This window comes from Pteropus alecto, unplaced genomic scaffold (genome assembly GCF_000325575.1).
Source record: "Pteropus alecto unplaced genomic scaffold, ASM32557v1 scaffold12, whole genome shotgun sequence".
Classification (NCBI taxonomy): Eukaryota; Metazoa; Chordata; class Mammalia; order Chiroptera; family Pteropodidae; genus Pteropus; species Pteropus alecto.
The window spans coordinates 9602663-9622364 of NW_006432669.1; the positions used below are offsets into that span (position 1 = coordinate 9602663).

General features: G+C 31.3%; 1 protein-coding gene across 2 annotated transcripts in view; it reads left to right on the plus strand.

The window, feature by feature from the left end:
• The window catches only part of DYNC2H1 (dynein cytoplasmic 2 heavy chain 1), a 258081-nt gene that overhangs the window by 58263 nt on the left and 180116 nt on the right, over positions 1-19702 (plus strand). For both annotated transcript variants that reach the window (XM_025043743.1, XM_006907520.3), the window contains exons 41-51: positions 2545-2700; positions 3876-4135; positions 4985-5231; positions 6125-6276; positions 7291-7435; positions 8785-8887; positions 9430-9597; positions 14670-14800; positions 15972-16220; positions 16731-16839; positions 19444-19557. In XM_025043743.1, coding sequence (XP_024899511.1) covers positions 2545-2700; positions 3876-4135; positions 4985-5231; positions 6125-6276; positions 7291-7435; positions 8785-8887; positions 9430-9597; positions 14670-14800; positions 15972-16220; positions 16731-16839; positions 19444-19557 — 1834 coding nt within the window. The remainder of the gene's footprint in view (positions 1-2544; positions 2701-3875; positions 4136-4984; positions 5232-6124; positions 6277-7290; positions 7436-8784; positions 8888-9429; positions 9598-14669; positions 14801-15971; positions 16221-16730; positions 16840-19443; positions 19558-19702) is intronic.

Consider the following 19702-nt stretch of genomic DNA (forward strand, 5'->3'; position numbering starts at 1 on the left):
ATACATACATATATATATATATATATATATATATATATATCATGTTAAAAAGAATATCAAATTACTACAAAAGTAGAAAAAGGATGGTGAGTTATTTATAATTTTATTAAAACATTTATTTATTTTACAGAAATTTATTGAATAATATATGTCAAGCATAACATTAGATGAGACTGAGAGGTGAACATTAACAGGGCAGTCTCTTTTCTTGAGAAGGGTTTTCTTTTAGAGGAAAATGACATATAAAAAGGTAATCACAATATAACAGGATGAAGAGAACAATTCTTCTAGGAAAGTTTTAAAAAGGAAATCACACTTAATTTTGAATTTGAAGCATGAATAGAAGTTTAACATACAAAGAAGACATTAGGGGACTTTCAGATATTCTACATGATTTTTTCACCTTTCTGGTTTTTCTTTTATGTCATTGCTTTTATGAAAAATGTAAATATATAAAGGTAGAGGAAATAAAGAGCAGTGAGTTTGTTCTTTTTTTTTTAAGTATCTAATCGTTAATCTGAACTTAATTTGGAGGTCAATACTTTGGAATTGAACAAGACATACAGAGAAAAGGAGATCTCACTTTAGTTTTATCAACCTTTTTCTTTTCTTTGTAAAGATGAAAGATGAAAGAATAGGGATTTGTGGGAAATCATGCAAATGAGACAGGTTTCTCTGGTGGCCTCAGGGAAAGAACCACTTGGACTAGCCCTCAGTCTGACTGAGCTGTCTCTTCCTTTGTGCTTCTTTGACACCATACATTGTCTTAAAATTATACTATAATTGCTTACATTCAACTATGAGCACCTCAAGGGCAAGCACCAAGTCTGTCTTACACCTTCTTGTATCCCCACAACCAAGTATGGTAATAATAACAGAGTAGTGAATGAATGAGAATACATGTGCTCAGTTAAATACCTGATGCCTCTGTTGTAGCACCTTTTTAGTAGATATGTTGCTATTTCATTAATATAAAGCATACAGAGCCTAACAAGGCTCGCCAATGCAAATACTTCGAGACCACCTGCTTGCATGCTGTTAATGTTAGAATGAGAATATATTGATATATAGGGGTGTGTGACTGTAGAAATGATGACACGGTAAGATTATTAAGCCGTAGAGTGGATATCAAAGATTCAGTTAGAAAATAAACTGATTTTTTTTTTGAGGTCTGGTCCCTGTTATTGTTTGAAAGTTGTTTTGTGTGTTGAGTTCCTTCTTTCTTATTCTGTACTTTGTTTAAATTCTGAGATATACCGTAATGGATGTTCTGATCAAATACTGATTTTATTTATAACTAGAGCTTTGAATTCTTGTGTTAATTTAGCAAATTAGACAATCTAGAAGAAAATATGTGGGCTTTTGTTATTTTGCCTTTAAAGCCTAGAATTCTTAGCATGGCCTGCGCAGTTGGATTTCTACCAATCTTTCTTTTTCCTGCTCTGCCTCCCATTTCTCCATTCTTATAAAAATATGTATTATACAGGCAGAGTGGTTTTTTAAAAAATGCAAATTGGATAATTTTACACTCTTACTTAAACACTTTAAAGTCAGTGAAAATAAAATTTGCAGCCCTTACCATGGCCTGTATAATTCTGCATACGCTGGCCCTTGCCTACCTCTCTGACTTAAATCACTCTTTGCTTACTCAGGCATAAGCTTTTAATTCCATAACTACAACACTGGTTTACCTATGCATATGTTGTATTCTTTGTGTGGCCAGTTAGATTTTATTTTTCAGGTGTTAGCTTCAATGTCACCTTTTTCAAAGAGGCTTTGAGCCCTCAATCTGAGTTCCTCTCTCAAAACATTGTGTTCTGCTGCTCTATAGCTCTTCTTACAACTTGTTAATCATCTCCTCTAGTAGATTTGAGTTCCATGAAAACAAGTACTCTATTTATATCACCTTTTTTTTTTTTTGGAATACCTAGCACCACATGTGGATCCTAATGCATAATTGGTTCTCAGTAAATCGTTTTAGATTAATGAGAACCCTGCCCCTCCTAACTCCCCGGCAGTTTCACAGGGGCCCCAGAGGACCACAGATCAAAATAATCTATACTACCTCAGTCCAAAAATTTTATTTTAAAATTCTGCAAATTTCCACACAGAGAGAAAGGTCCAAATGGTTTTTCATTTAAGCCTGTTTTTACTAGACTTTCTTGTCCAGTGCCATCACTCTAGCCCTAGCCTCTAGCTTCTTTTTTAACAGCAAGAAGAAATGAGGAGCTACCCTTTTTAGACAATTGCTCATTGATTTCCCTTTTTTTTAATATTCTTCAGGTTTAGGAAGTAAACAAACCATGTGCCTATTTGAGAACTCAACTCCTTACAGCTAGAAATATACAATTGTGTTTTTATGATTACTTTGATTTTCAAAGTTTGTATATGTAAATTAAATGAAATCTAAACTTTCTACAACTTGAATAGAGTGATAAATTTAAACACGAGCTTCAGAAAAGATATGCAAATGTCAATCTGTATGGTTCTAAGTTAACTAATTAATATTTACCTTTTTTCTGTACCATGAATTTTAATCAACAGAATGACTATGTGGTAGAAACAAGTTTGGTTGGAACTGTGATGAATGGTTTGTCACATCTACATGGATGCAAAGATCATGACCAATTTATTATTAATCTCATAAGGGGACTTGGTGGAAATTTGAACATGAAATCACGTCTGGAATTAACCAAAGAGGTAAATGCATATTTAAAGCCTATATTCTGTCAACATTTTTCTGTGATTTTCATTGACTCTTCACTGCCAAAATACAATGACCTGTATTTGTAAGGTATAGAGCTTTTTAATTTGGAGATTATGCATTCAGTAGAACAATAATGCATTTATATGTATATTATATGCATATATATAGATACACTTATTTTTATCCTTTGAACTAGTTTATGATATTTAATAATCTTATTAAAATTTTATAAAATTATACTTTAATAAGTTAAACTTGGAACATATCTTTTTTATTAGACCTACTTTTAACCTACTTAGCTATGTGAATATAATTATTTCATTCATTTTTAACCTTAGAATAATATATTTTTAAATTGTTGTTTTAACCAGAACAGTTTTAGCAATTAGGGTTTCTAGGATGGATTAATTAGTATAAATCTTCTCTTAAATAAATGTTGGGTATAGTTCACTCAAGTTGCTTATAAAATTACATTCTACATATTAAGGAATTTCTTCCTATTGGTCTCTGTTGAAATAATTGAACATGTTTTCCTTTGAGTTGGCTCCAAGATTGTGTTTCTGCATTTTTATCATTTTGTTTCTTCTTTGATACCATCATTTATTGCTTTCTCTAGTATTTTTCCTGTCCGTGGTTATTCCATTGCTTCTGTTGCCAGATAATTCTCATTGTTACCACTCAATGCCATATATATATATGCTGCTTATAAGCAAACATTCTCTTGCCAAAGTTCAAAATAAAAATGTTGAAGAGTAACACTAGAGGCTAACTCTCTGCTTTATAGCTGTGCAAAAAACAGTTTTCAGAGTTAGAAGAAAGAATAACAGGTTGAGAACAGTGGTGGCAACACTAGAATGAGCAGTATCAGAATATGGTGGAAACAAAGGGTCTAGGATTTTTTCATAATGTAATTTGTAATTTATTGTTCAGAAGAACTCAATTAAAAGTTGAATATATTTGTACTTTGGTGTATATGTAAACTGGGAACATATATTTGCTTGACTGATTATTTGGAGAATAATATTTAGATTAAAATGTTACTTTAATCACAAGGGATAGCTAGTAGTTTTAGTGTACGTTGACTTTGGGACATTTACTATATAGAATTAAAATTTCACATACTCTACTTGAAGTATGTGAAAACTTATCACAACTTTTTCTTCTTAAGGTTTTTAATTGGGCACGAGAATCTCCTCCAGACTCTCACAAACCAATGGACACCTACTATGAGTCAAGTAAAGGAAGATTAGCATCTTACGTACTGAAGAAGCCAGAAAACTTGACTGCCAATGATTTTAGTAATGGCCAAACTCTTCCAGTCATTCAGACTCCGGACATGCAACGAGGTCTAGATTATTTCAAACCTTGGTTAAGTTCTGACACTCAACAGCCATTTATTCTTGTAGGACCAGAAGGATGTGGCAAAGGGTAAGAGCAGAATAATTTATGTTCTTTGATCAAGGAACATAAATTGTGAGTTTATGTTCCTCTCCTCTTTTAAATGATTTAACAGTTTTTGTCAAATGATTTAACATTTCTTTTGGTTGAACTAGCATTTACATTTTCATGGAGGACTCTTTTTATTGTAAAAAAAGATTATGTCCTTTTTTTCTGAGAGGTTATGTGTTTTCTAATGGAAAGAGAGCAATCTGAAAAGATACTTATAAAAAGAATCTGTGCATACATTCACAACAATAAATGAATACTTTAGATATACTCATATATTGCTATTTGCTGTATTTATAAAAAATGAATCTTGATGTTAGCTTTCTATTTAAAAATATCTTTTAATCAGTGTAATTCAGCTTTTTTAGTGCCTACTGGGTATCATTTCTGGAAATAAAGGAGACATGGAATATCGGTTTCACATTTCTAGTAGTAATTAGAAAAATTGTATAAAATCATAGTGATCTTTTTTTAACCTGGAGAACTTAGTATCCTAAAATCTTTCCTTCAATTGTGGGGAAACAGGGGGTATTTTTAAGATATATTTTATCAAACTTAGTTATTTCTATGAACTTTATTTTTGCTGAAAGAGTGCCAAGATTGCCTTAAACATGAATTTATTTTTTCTAGTTTAAAAATTAGTTACCTTGATAGTTATGAAAACCATATTCATGTTTACCACTTTCCCCTTAAACATTATCATACATAATTTAGATTAAATGTCATCATAATTTAGAGACTAAAATATTTATAAAATAGAATTTTTTATTAAATATAAAAAGTATTTTATTGGTTGCATTTTCAAAGTCAAATGTCATACATCTTTTATAGGATGCTGCTCAGGTATGCCTTTTCTCAACTCCGGTCCACTCAAATTGCAACAGTTCATTGCAGTGCACAAACTACATCTCGACATCTCCTGCAGAAATTGAGCCAGACTTGCATGGTAATCAGTACTAATACTGGTAGAGTGTATAGACCAAAAGACTGTGAAAGACTTGTTTTATACTTAAAAGATATCAACCTACCAAAGCTTGATAAATGGGGAACCAGTACTTTGGTAGCTTTCCTACAACAGGTGAGTCTTATCACTTGAAGTGTTTGGTAAAATTGGAAACCAATTTAGTTTCATTAACTTTTCTTATAGATAGGAAATCTTCTGCTTTCCTCCTTAGAGCCAGTTTTATCTAGCATGCATCTTGTAAATTAAACTCTTGAAGCATCTCAGTCTTGTTCCAGGGCTACTTTCTTTGATCTTCCTCCCATTAGAAGTTAGTAATAAATCAAGTTGATATATGACAGGAAGAGTAAAAACAATCATTATACCTATCATATATCTTTTATTCATAAAGAAGGAGGAAAGTAGAAGCTGAGGATGATGCTGGAGTTGGGGAAGTTTTTACTTTATTTTTTTAGGAATGTATTCTTCTGAGAGCAGTTAGACTTCCTCAGTCATGCCCCTTTTCAGCTGCTTTAGCCCATTAGTCTCCTTCTTTACTTACGTAAATATTAGAGACTATACATTTTCAGTGTGGAAAATTTTATTTCTTAATGTGATTTGCATCACATTAGAAACACTGATTTTTTAAATTAGAGCTTATTATGCTTATATATCTTCAAATTTAGCTTTAATGTATAACTGCAGAATATAATAAAATATTTATAGAAAAAAAACTGTTTTTCCCTTATACTTTTTCTAATTTCTGTTACCTTTTTTATTTTTATTTTTCGATGATTGCTGGTGGATTTATACTATCATCTGGATGTTAATGTTTATCAGAGAGAAGCATTTTAAAAATGAGGATAATTCAGCCAACATTAATTGAACATAGAATCTTGAACAGTATTATTTTTCAATGATATAAGAGTTTAAACTATAATCTTAAATTTTTGAGTTAGGTAGAGGATGATGATGTTATGATTAGAAAATTTAAGCATTAAACTTTTACTTTCCATATTTATTTCCAAAAGGTATTGACATATCAAGGATTTTATGATGAAAATTTGGAATGGGTTGGTTTAGAAAATATTCAGATTGTGGCTTCTATGTCAGCTGGAGGAAGAGTGGGAAGACATAAGCTTACTACCAGGTTTACTTCAGTTGTTCGTCTTTGTGCTATAGAGTATGTATCTTAATGTTTAAAATTTTTTTTCTTAATTTGGGGAGACATCTTATATATTTGCATTTTATTAAAGATATCCATTAATGATATTTCTTTGAAATGTAGAATGTACAGTTACACTTAAGCTCTAATACTATTTTTTTCCTGCTGTTCCCAAACTATAGGCAATAATTTAGGATAATAAAAACTTTAATCAATACTTCTTATACGTTAGCAGTAAAATAGAACTGTTTTGTATTGTCTGTCCTCTAAAATGTCAATATCAGGAATCCGAAGGGTAGATTTTAGATTTAAATGCCATATGGATTTCATAAAACAAGAGTACTATCACATTTTTTGAAGATACTAAAAAGAGAACAAAGTAGAGTTAGGTTATGTTTGTGGCTGATAGTAGACATCTGTCCATTGCCATGGTCCATAAACGTTACAGGACTTTTGAATTTTATACGTATGGCATTGTCTTCTCTGTTATATTTTGCCTTATAAAATCTTATTTTCATGTTTTCATGTTAATTGTAACAATCTATAAACATTCTTTTTTTTTTCAGAAATGTTATAGCCACCAATTAAGCTGTATCGAGATTCATTTTAGTTTTGGAGAAAGAGTTTGATTTTATTTGTTGTATTAGTTTTACTTTTATAGTTCTGAGGTGGATTACTGCTCTATGTACAGGTTCTACATAATTCAAAATACTTTTTCTTAAGCAAAATTTTCCTTTTTGCCCTTTCTAAAGATCAGTGGGTTTTCAAACAATTATGTTTTTAAGTAATTTCATTGGAATCTTCTATTAGGACCTTTAGTATTTGAAAACAGATAATAGGGATCTAATTTGGTTGAAGTGAGAATAGGCCATCTTGAGCATGGCCTTACCCCCTGGGTAAACCTTGGCGGTATCTAGGTTTCAGAACAGCACAGTTTGAAAACCACTGCTGTAATTTAACATTAAAATAATAATTTATAATATTAATTTATTTCAACTTCTTTCTTATATATTTTTATATGCCCTTTTTTAGTTACCCAGAAAGAGAGCAGTTACAGACAATTTATGGAGCATATTTGGAACCAGTTCTACATAAAAATCTGAAGAATCATTCTATTTGGGGTTCTTCATCAAAAATTAATCTCTTAGCAGGATCTATGGTACAAGTGTATGAACAGGTATAAATTAATTTACAGTATATTTAGTTTTCATGTCTATTTGTATCATTCCTAAAGGACTGTCTTTAATCTTGATCTGAGTTGATGCTTATTAGTCCTTTCTACTAGAGAGTAAGCTCTGCAAAAGCAGATGCTCTTTGTTCTTTATTCACTATTACATTCCTTGGCACAGTTTCAAATAGATACTCAATATCGACTGACTGAATCTGTGGGTGGATGGTTATTCTTCTCTAAGCTCAAATTCAGTTTATTTAGTATGGAGTTGATCTTCTTTCTAAAATTAGATCTTTCTCCTGACTTCTATCAGTTTCTCTCTTCCAGGCTTCAAACCTGAGAGTAGTCTTTGATGTTTATTTCTTTCCTCTTACCTATGAGGAAGTGTCTAAAGTATCCTTTTGTGGTAAAGTAGGACAATACTTGAAAATAGGCATTAAGAATACCAGAAGATATTGAGTACATTCTCTTTCTTGTGCTAGTCCTAGGGATGCAAAGATGACTGAGTCTCTATTCTTTGGAAGTTCACAGTCTAATGAGGGACCTAGTCATGTAAATAGACTATTAATATAGTATGATAAATATAACAGTATGCGTAAGTTACAGAGAAAACATGGAAGAGGGAGTGAATAACTTTGTTGTGTGTGGTAGTTGTTAAGGGGAGGAGAAATTTGATCTGAATTTTGAAAAATGAATAGAAATTCATGAAGTGGCTGGAGATGAAAGAAGGTCTTCCTAGGTAAAGAGAATAGCATGCAAAAGTTATGAAAGTGTTTATGGAAGATGCTTTCTAAAGTATTGAAGTAGAAGTGGGGAGAGATCATTAGAGAGCATGACATTTTTTACTTTTTTTCTAAATTAATTCAAATATTCCATGATCAAGCCAGAATAAGAGCAATGGCTCTGTCTATAGAGAGGAAGGTTCTTTACTGGTTATATATTGAGAAATGACACTTTGATATGTTAAAAATTCAGTGGCTTCTTGAATATATGATAGCTCTGTGGTTCACAGCATTAGACAATGGGTCTAACTTAGACCTGTGAGTGCTTTAGAATTGCAACCACCATTTTAATAAAACTTAATTTCTTTCTTTAGCAGCACTTTTTATCCTTTTATTTTACTTTTCAACATGGACAACCTTTGACAGTTTGTGAAAGCCTACGAACAACCCCTCTTAGTGTTTTTAACTGCATAAAATATAATATACAAGATAACTAAAAAAATCAATTACTCTGAAATACAGTTCCACCTACTAGTAGAAATTGGCATTCCCATGAGTCTAAGGTGACTGAAAAATTTATAGCATGATTACATATTTAGGAAAATAGATCATTTACTGTATTTGCTTTTTTAGGTGCGGGCCAAATTTACAGTTGATGATTATAGCCACTATTTCTTTACTCCTTGCATCCTTACCCAATGGGTTCTTGGCTTATTCAGATATGATTTAGAAGGAGGTAAGTTTTGCTTTCATGATTTCAAGTCACTCATCTTTCTTTAGAATGCCACAGTGTGTCGGTATTTATATTTTATAATGTGTTCAAAATAGGTAAATGAGTATTGTAACAATTTATAGTATTTTAAAAACTGCAAATAAAATACTATTAATATTAAATTAAAATATTAAATTGAAATATTAAAGTTATAATATTTTATTATGTTTCTCATCTAAACTACTTATGATTATCATGATTAAAACATGATTTGGGGAAAAATGAAGTTATTGTTTTTTGTAGCCAAAGCATGTTTAATATGCTTTTTGGATTGATATTTTTATTTAACAACTAGAGATAATAGTGTTTAATGTATACTTTAATCAAAAAATTTACCAACTCATTAACAAAATGAATTCAACTTTTTTTCTCTTTTCTTTTATTTATCTGATGCCAAAATTATGGTATGTAGATTCTCATTCCCTATTTCTTTCTAATATTATGTTGAAACTGACCATTTTCAAATTACTTGAATTTTATTACAATTGAAGTTTTGCCTTTTTTAGGATCTTCAAACCACCCACTAGATTATGTATTAGAAATTGTGGCATATGAAGCACGGCGCTTATTTCGTGACAAAATTGTTGGTGCAAAAGAACTTCATTTATTTGACAGCATTTTAATATCGGTGTTTCAAGGAGATTGGGGCTCAGATATATTAGACAATATGGCAGGTAATATAATTATAGAGTTTTGATGAAATCTATGTTATGAGAACTTTAAATTACTTTTTGTACTAGTAGCATGATTTCATATGTCTAAACAAATAAAAACTTTGGATAATTTTAATGTTATTTTTGCCATAAGGGGCTGCTTTTTTTTTTTTTTTGCTAGATTTCAATAATTATGTTAAAAATAAAATATGATGACAATAATTGTTCTCTTGGACAAAAAGTGGTTTGGGCCATACTGTTTTATTTTTGCAATTCAACATTGTATTTATTGAAGGATTTTTACTAATAAAGTTTTTGAAATAGTTATGTATTTATAAACTTAAAGATTATTGTGAAAGTCCATGTTTGATTATAATGAACTTTTTCTTGAGAATTATGGCCATTCTCATTTCTGTCACTGCTCATATTGTCATTAGCAGAAAACTTCTTACATATTCTTATCATCTTTACCCACTGTTATGATAAGCAAAGCATGACACCATTTAGTCAAGGCAGCTATGGTGCATTTGCAATTATTACTGCTTAATAACAAATTTGCATTCTGAAAACTGCTGTGGATGTAATGCAAGTGATGAGAATCAATGTAGTGAAAGGGCCTTTGATAAAAGAGAACACTATTATGGAAATATTTCCTAATAAAACTGCTTTGAAACTATAAGATGAGTTTCTATTCTATTAGAGGGTAAAGCTAGACTTCAAAAATATTTCACATAATGCAGTCTATATATTGTATATTTCTAGGTTTCATATTGTTCCCAGGGTCATAAGCCAAAGGGAATCTGAAAAGATGAAAGAATGTTGAGATTGATAGAAGTAATTTTCTAGGTGATGCTTGAGTTTTGGAATAAGGAAATGAATTCAAGAAACCTAAGGTGGGATGAAATGCTGAGAGAAGCCTGATAATAGTACAGAGTTGCCTAGATTCTGAGGGAGGGCTTATGTCATTGTGGCCTGTACTTTCATGGCTTAGTGTGAAAAGACTTTGGTTCTTAAATGGTGCCATCTTTCTCATTCTGAAAATTGAGTTAATAGTGTCTCTTCTAGCAAAGAAAGTGGCATATCTTTTGGGAATTAGATAGTATCAGTATCTTATCAGGTAGGTACCTGAATTCTCTAGAGTTTAGTATCTTTCAGAGTCTTCTATGTAGGACTGAATGAATAATATATGCTTTTTTTTCCCCTCAATATTTTACTTTTCAATAAAGGATTGGACTTTTTAAAAAATACAGACTTGATATATGTTAGATGTAGGCAAATAGGATTTTCATATGGTGGAATATTAATTTATTTAAAACATTAATCTTGGAGACTTAAACATTCTTGTACTCAAGAAATGGCAGATACAGATATGAAAGTCCTGGCTTGCAAAGATAGCTATTGCTAGTGTAGTTAGATGGCTTGAAGATTTGTGCTAGCAGATGGTTAAACTGGTAATTACAATAGAGCATGAAGTATTTTACAATTAATATAACATTTCTGGATATATTTGGGATAAATGCTAGATATGAGGTGTTTAGAAGGGGTAGAGACTAATTCATTTTTGAGAAAGTTACTTTGAAACTTTTTAAAATAAATTTATTTTGAGGTAATTATAGATTCACATACAATTGTTAAAAATTAATACAGAGAGTACAGCATAGGGAATATAGTCATTAATTGTAATAACTATGTATAGTCTCAGGTGGTTACAAGACTAATTGGGGGGATCACTTTGTAAATTATATAAATGTCTAACCACTATGCTGTACACCTGAAAGTAATATAAAATAATATTGAATGTCAACTGTAAAAAAATAAAAATTAAAAAAGTCACACCGAAAAACCCCAAAAGAATTAATACAGGGAGAGCACATGTACCTTTTACTCAGTTTGACACACTTAAGATACAGAACATCTCCACAAGGGTCTTTCATGTTGCCCTTTTGCAGCCACATTCACTCTCCTTTCATCCCCTGGAAGCCAGTCTCTTCTTTATTAATTCTGCCATTTCAAGACTCTTGTTTTCATTCAGAATAATCACATGTTTTAGTAGTTTGTTCCTTTTTATTCTTTAGTAGTTATTTGGAGGAACTACCATTTTTTTAACCATTTACTTGTTGAAGGATATCTAGGGCGTTTTCCGTTTTGTGGTTATTAGAAAGACAGATATGGTAAACATTCATGTACTGGTTTTTGTGTGAACATGTTTATTTCTCTAGGATAAATGCTCAGTAGTGCAGTTTAGGGTTATATGGTACTTGTATGACTTTTTTTTTTTTTTAATTACCATGCTGTTTTCTACTGGCTATGTCATTTTATATTTCTACCAGTGATACATGAGTGATAGAATTGCTCTACATGCTTGCCAGCATTTGGTGTTGTCACCATTTTTTTTTTTATTTTAGCCTTTCTGACAAGTATGTATTGGTGTCATTGTGGTTTTAATATGCATTTTGTTGACAGCTATGTAGTTGAACATCTCTTCATGGGCTCATTTGCCATCTGTATATCCTCTTCAGTGAAATGTCTCTTAATGTTTTTTTACCCATTTTCTAAGTGGGTGGTTTATTTTTTTTTTACTGTTGAGTCTTGAGAGTTATGTATATATTCTAGATACTAGTCCTTTGTCAAATATGTGCTTGCAAATATTTTCTCCCACTCTATAGCTTGTCTTTTCATTCTCTTAATAGAGTCTTTTGCAGATAGAAAAAGGTTTTAATTTTATGAAGTCCAACTTATTAATTTTTATTTTTAAGGATCTTATGGTTTCAAATTTAAGAACTCTGTCTAGTTGTAGATTCTGAAGATTTTTTTTCTACATTTTTTCCTAAAAGTTTCATAGTTTTATATTTTAAGTTTATGATCCAATTTGAGTTAATTTCTGTATAAAGAGTGAGATTTAGGTCAAGGTTAATTTCTTTGCCTATGGATGTCTACTTGTTTCAACACCATTTGTTGAAGAGGACACCACCTGCCTTGAATTACTTTTGCACCTTCGTCAAAAATTAGTTTTGTTGGACTATTTCCAAGTTCTCTGTTCTGTTCCACTGATGTATGTGTCTGTCTTTCTGCCAGTATCACCCTGTCTTGATTACTGTAGCTACATAATAAACCTTGAGATTGGGTAGACTGATTCCTCCTGCTGTATTTTTTTTCAAAATAGCTTTAGCTATTTCAGTTTTTTTGCTTTTCCATATAAATTTTAAAATCTTGTTTATATGTATAAGCAATATTGCTAAGATTTTCTTAGGAATTGCATTAACTCTGTATATTGGTTTAGGGAGAATTGGCATGTTTATTATGTTGGGTCTTCCAATCCATGTACATAATATATTTATTTGTTAAGTAGTCTTTGTTTTTGTTCATCAGTTTTGTGTTGTTTTTAGCATAGAAGTCTTGCGCATATTTCGTTAGATTAACCTGTAAGATTTTAATGTTTTTGACTAATTGTAGAGACTCAAACTGTGTCTTAAAGGGTAAATATATTAAATGAATAAGAGGTGATGGGCATTCCAGACATTGGAAAAAGAATATATAAAGAACCAAAGCTTGTGAAAACTGGAATATGTAGTGAGATGGAGAGGGAAATAGGTCATTCAGTCAGTAGAGCCAGACTGCAAAGGGCCTTGATTAGAGCTATGGTGTTTGGTTGTTTGGCAATGAGAAGCTATATGTAATATTGGAGCGGTGTGGAACAATCAGGTTTTATTTTTGTGTATGTTACTCTAGTAGCAATGAGGACATGGTTGAGGGGGCAGAGAGTTGTAGCAGGGATACAAGTTAGGAAGCTACTGCGATAGTCCAGGTGAGAAATGATGAGCTGTATAGATAATGAGTTCAGTTTTATACATGTATTTGAATGTTTTGATTGTCCTTTGGGAATCTACATAAAGTTTATCAGCTCTATGAAAGTAGGAATCATGTTTCTTCACTATTTATATCTAAAAGAAAGTACAATATTTAAATGAAGGCATATGATAAATAAGTGTTTGATGAATACATGCATGAATTATGTCTATTAAACAATTGGAAATATGGAACTAAACTAGAGCTTGGGAGACTTGGCCTAGGGATAAGTAGTGAATGATTTTTTTGGGATATAAATAGTTAACAATTTAATCCACAGAATAAGATTAAATAATTCAAAAGGAATATTTAGAATTAAGGAATAACAGTCTAAATTTGATCCCAGAAAAATAAACATATAAGAGATAAGCAGAAAATTGAAAAGAAGGAGTGGTTGTGGGTGATGAATATACAGTTGTATAGATCCAAGGAAAAAAAACTTCAATAAGGAGATACACACAGTCATGTTGGGGTAATGACTACAAAAAAGATTTGGATTTGGCGATTAGGACAGTATTGTTGATCCCAAAGAAGAGTTTTAGAATAGTGGTTTCCAAAGATACAAGATAATATAAGAAAGATAATAAAAAGATAATGTAAAGTATGATGGTGAAGGAAAAGAAAGGAACATTAGTAGCTTGGTCTAGGGAAGGTACGGTTGTTGTTGAGCTGGGCATGTGACAAAGATACTTGAGTGAACAGTCTCCCAGAGGAATTGGGAGGGGAAAAATTCAGTAGAATGGTTATAGATAAATTTCAGGGAGATTTGTGGGATTTTCGTTTTCTAATTAAATTTTGGTTAATTTTTCTTTCATTTTAGAATTTAAGGCTCTTGATGGTATTAATAAATCTTTGCTTTTTTTTCTCAAGGAGAGTTTTGAAATTACTTTGTCAATTTTATATGTTATTTTTAATCTATAAATTTTATATGGTGAATCTAGATAAAAGGAAGGAAAATGAGACAGAGTAGAAGGGGGATAAGTAGGGGAAAGTTAGAAGGAAACCACTTTGAAAGAAAAGTGGGATGCAAAGGTAAAATAGGGATTTCGTCAGTTTTCAGGTAGAATTTGATATAGCAATTTAAATCTTTGTATCTTAACTGACCTTATTAATCTTTAAAGTAATTTATCTTTGCCTTTCTGGGGATGATTTTATACGGACTAACAAAAATAATTTAGTGAGCGGTGTTTTTACTGATGTTTCCACTGCAAGTAACACATAAAACAAAATATCTTTTACTTCTACAGACAGTTTCTATGTTACATGGGGAGCCCGACATGATTCAGCAACAAGGACAGCCCCAGGACAACCGTTGCCTCCACATGGAAAACCACTTGGAAAACTAAATTCTGCAGATCTCAAGGATGTTATTAAAAAGGTATAATATGAGTCATAAATTTGAATTGGGGTTAGGTTATGATTATAATCAATTTTAAAAATACTTATTGCAAGCTTTTTGAAGACATGGAGTAAAAGAATATGGACTAGACAAAGCTGCATCTTATTTTTTGGGATTTAGTTCATTGTGTGAGATCTAACTACATGTACATGTACTTACATAGATGCATGTACAATTGCTAAGATATATGTTGTGAGAAAGTATCTGTTTTTGGGAATATCAGTGAGACTTAATATTAATTGGGAAATCATCCTAGAGCAGTACCTAAAAAAAGTAAGCATCAGAATCTCTTCCAGAACCAGAAACTATGCTGATTCCTAGATCCCATTCCAGGGAAACCTGATTCAATAAGTGGGGCCCAAAGAATCTGAATTTCTAACTGGCTCCCAGATGATGTTGTTGCTGCTAGTTCAATGAAACTTTGGTAGCACTGTCTTAGAGCGATTTTATTTTTTTAAGTTTAATCACAATAAAGAAGAGACAGTATTATATATGATTGCTTTAGAAATTAATATTTATATTGGAAGTTAATGTGGATTTTATATCAAGAAAAATTTTTCATGCTCTAGTAAATTGTTCGATTTACTTGGAATGGATATTGCAGTTTGGGAATGCTGAAAGTTGTTACGTATGTGAAGTCTAGTTGTCTTCTCCCTCTTCCATCTCTCTATCACATAGTTTCTGGCATGGTGTACTACCTGTGTGTGGGCTTTTCATTCATTCCCAAGCAGTGCATAAGAACCAGAGTTAACGAAATATTTTTTAGGCACTAGTTTTCTAGAGTTTTGGCATTGTTTATGTTCTGTGCATATTGGCTTGATTTGTAACAAAGGATAAAATTTGCGCTTTTGACGTTTTTATAATTAGCCCACTATCTCACACTGCTTTTTACTAGTTGTAGTAATGGTGTCTAAAAATAACTGGTTATTGTGGACCCTTGAACTTCTTTGACTTTGTATAAGTTTTTCCTTAAAGAGTGTCATAAAGCTTGATTACTAGATAAGTAAAATGTAGAGTGTGAGATGACATAGTCACTTAACCACTTTCCTAGAGTATATCAAAGTTATTATCTTAATCTAGATAATTAACATTTTTATTGTGTAATTGGGGTTTACAGTAATTAAAAATATTCTTTGTGATTTTTTAAAAGGGTCTTATTCATTATGGACGCGATAACCAGAATTTAGATATCTTACTTTTCCAAGAAGTCCTGGAGTATGTGTCCAGGATAGATAGAGTGCTGAGTTTTCCCGGAGGTTCCCTTCTATTAGCAGGACGCAGTGGCGTAGGTCGTCGGACCATCACTTCTTTAGTCAGTCATATGCATGGAGCAGTGCTGTTTTCTCCAAAAATTTCTAGAGGATATGAACTGAAGCAGTTCAAAAATGATCTCAAACATGTGAGTTACAATCTTCTGCTTTCTTTTGGTTTTATTATTTTAAAAGCCTTTAAAGACCTTGAAGTCTGATATACAACATATTCTTATTTTAATTTTGATGATTACTTTCCCCATGATTATTAGAAAATCATTTTTTTTTATGTACAGATAGGAAAAAGATAGCTATTATGATTACTAATACTCCAGTATTCCGGAATGGAATATTAGATGGACATGAAAGAAAGAAAGGAAAGAATTATCTTATATAGGACATATGTAGGTATATAAAAAAATGATCTAGCTTTTTTTTTTAACTGCCCTAATTGTAAAATAATTAAAATTTACCACAAGTAGTATTTGTTCATAGACTGGATTAGCTTTCTAAACTACAGAGTGAACATTTGATTTTTAATTTTGATTACTCCAATAGAAATAAATAAGTAGCATGACTTAGTTTACATATAGAATGAAAGTTTTTAACTGTGCCAAAAGTATTTACTAGGTACCAAAATATATTTTCTTATTGTGCAGGTGCTGCATCTTGCAGGTATTGAAGCACAACAGGTAGTTTTACTTCTTGAGGATTACCAGTTTGTACATCCCACATTTTTGGAGATGATCAATAGCCTTTTGTCATCAGGCAAGTGAATGGTTTCTTTTCAAAGAAAATAAAAGTACTAGTGTAAAAATTATTTACAATAAATTACCTTGTGTAAAATGATATTTTAGAGAACTTATGGCATAGCTTTTTCTAAGGTGACATGGGCTTAAACATGCTCAGATTAGAATTGATAAATTTTATTTTAATAAACCAAAAAATTGAAGAATTCTATAAAAATCATTATAATGTTGAATATTGATGACTATACTGAAAATTTGGTTATCTTACTCACTTTTGGTGGGACTGTTATTTGTTATAAATCTTTGGGAAAGTTATCAACCAGAACTTATTTTAAAAAGGTATCATGTCCTTTAATATAGCAATTTATTATCTGTAGAAATTTTACCTACAGAAATAAAAGCACCAGTATGTAAGAAAACATGTAATATAACTTGCAGTAAACGTTTATCACTAGTGGAATGGTAGAATAATTATGCTTTGGCATTAATATGGACATATGAATTGCAGATATATTCCAGATACAGGAGATCTCATATATCTCAAATCATGGTGTACTTCTGTTGTCTCTGGAGCCACTTGACTTTTTGTTGGTTTCCTGAGGCTACCTGCCATTTCTCATATTTCTTTCTTTTCTAAAGAATTTATGACATTTATTAGAATCTCTATATAATAAATAATAACTCTTAGTAGAATTGGTATGTGATAGCTTAATTGTAAACTTGTGCCAAGAGTATTTTGTTATTTAAGTACAAAATAAACCTTGTTAAAAGCTGGTTTCAGCTGTATGGGTTGTTGTATTATGTTTTTCGACCCAGTTTTTAATAAATACTTGTTTTGTATTATGCTTTGTAGGCTTTGGATGAAATTGTCTTTTCTTCAGAATTTAACAGCTTTGGTTGAAGAAAACATTTAATTTATAATATGAGATATCTATACTTTAGTGCCCAAATGAGAAGTATAAACCAGGGATCTAGTTAGACAAGTAGTAGGTCAATTTCTGTTAAAGAGCTGAGGAATAATGGCATAGTGAAAGCAGTAAGTCTTGAGCAAGCTTGAAGTGTTTGTGGCCTTTTTATAGAATAACCTCTTTTGATTTATAAGGTGCGTATTCTTATTCTTGCATGTTTCTTAATTTGTCACTAGATGGAGACCTTGTTCATTTGGCTGAGATAAACTAATAAGACCAACTATACAGTTTTGTTTTTTTGTTTTGTTTTTGTTTTGTTTTGTGAAAGCAAACATCCAAATAAGCATTAACCCAGTAATTATTGTTTTTATATTAAGGTAAATTGGTCTTCATGATCAAGATATAACTGAAAACAATTATAAGTAAAGTTAAATTTGTTAAAGTTAAATTTTGCCAACATTTTTGGCAAAAAATATATTTGAAAAATACTTCTGGAGAAAGTGCTCAATAGACCTTTGTCTTTTTTTTTCTATTTCAAATTCTTATTTCCTGTAATGTATAATATATAAGTAGAGCCATCTTTTTTTGTTAAACTTAAGGAATCAAAAGTATTTTGGTATGGCTGCAATTTAGAGAAAGATATAAAGCAAGATGTGCATGTGTTTGAATACGTACAAGCTTGGGGAATGGTGAGTGGTCGGATACTTCTGAGTTGAGCCTAAAGAAGAGTAGGAATCAAAGTATGATTAGTCCTACATGAATACAGTGCTTTAGATGTATAGCAAAATAATTTTCACTTAATCTTATAATTTTTTGTGAACTATAAATATATTGGATTAACTAGTATTTATTAAGCACCTGTTATGTGCTAGACTTAGCTCTAAGTGCTGGATTTATAGTGGTGAACAAGAAAGACATGGTTCAGGCCTTCTATCAAATGCTTGTAGTCTTAATCAACTTTGATTTGCCTTTCATCATTCTCATGCATGTTAGCAGTCCATGGATCAGTTCTCCTGATATCTAGTATAAGTTCATTTATTCATTCATTCATTTATCTAACAAGTATTTATGTTTCAGTTACTTTGTTAAGAATGCGTTAGGGTTAATATTAAACATGATCAAATATTTGTCCTCTGGGAATTCAGAATCTAATTGGGCAGGCATTAGAGTATTAAATGGTGTGATAAATGCTAACCTGATATGTCTGGATGTTATGTAAAAGGGAAAAGAGTCCTTTACCTAGCATATGGGTAGTCAGGAAAGGCTCATAGGCATAGGAGTTGGCAAAGTAGCATCTTGAAGGATAAACAATAATTTGGGGGGAAGATAACTTGCAGTATACATTTTGAGGAAGACTGCGAGTATATATTTCAAGAAGGGGGAGTATTTCATTATATTTATGGCACATAAAGAAGTTCATTGAGAGGTTTTGTGGTAGAGGGGTGAAGAAGAACCTGGTAAGACAGATAGATAGATAGATAGATGATGAACTGTCTTGAATGGCTTGCTTAGGAGTTTGAATTTTATCAAATGAAGCAACAAATGTAGATTTGTGAATAATATACAGGTGATAGGGTTTATATATTTTTGGAAATCAAGACTGAATAAGGCCAGATTGTTTAATACAAAAAGAAAAAAGCATTGTGTATGTAAAATATATTTTGAATTAGTATAATACAGCGAAAATTCAAAAGATATGTAATGTTCTTCTGTAGGTGAAGTTCCTGGACTCTATACTCTTGAAGAATTAGAGCCCTTGCTGTTGCCTCTTAAAGATCAGGCTTCACAAGATGGTTTTTTTGGACCAGTCTTCAATTACTTCACATATAGTGAGTGACATATAATTCATTAATCAGTTCAAACTCTGGTTCATGTGAAATAAATATCATTTAATTTGACTTATTTTCTATAGATTGCAAAGGTATCTTAAATCTTAGGTCCAGTTGGTAATTTATGTATTTTTTATTTTTTGTG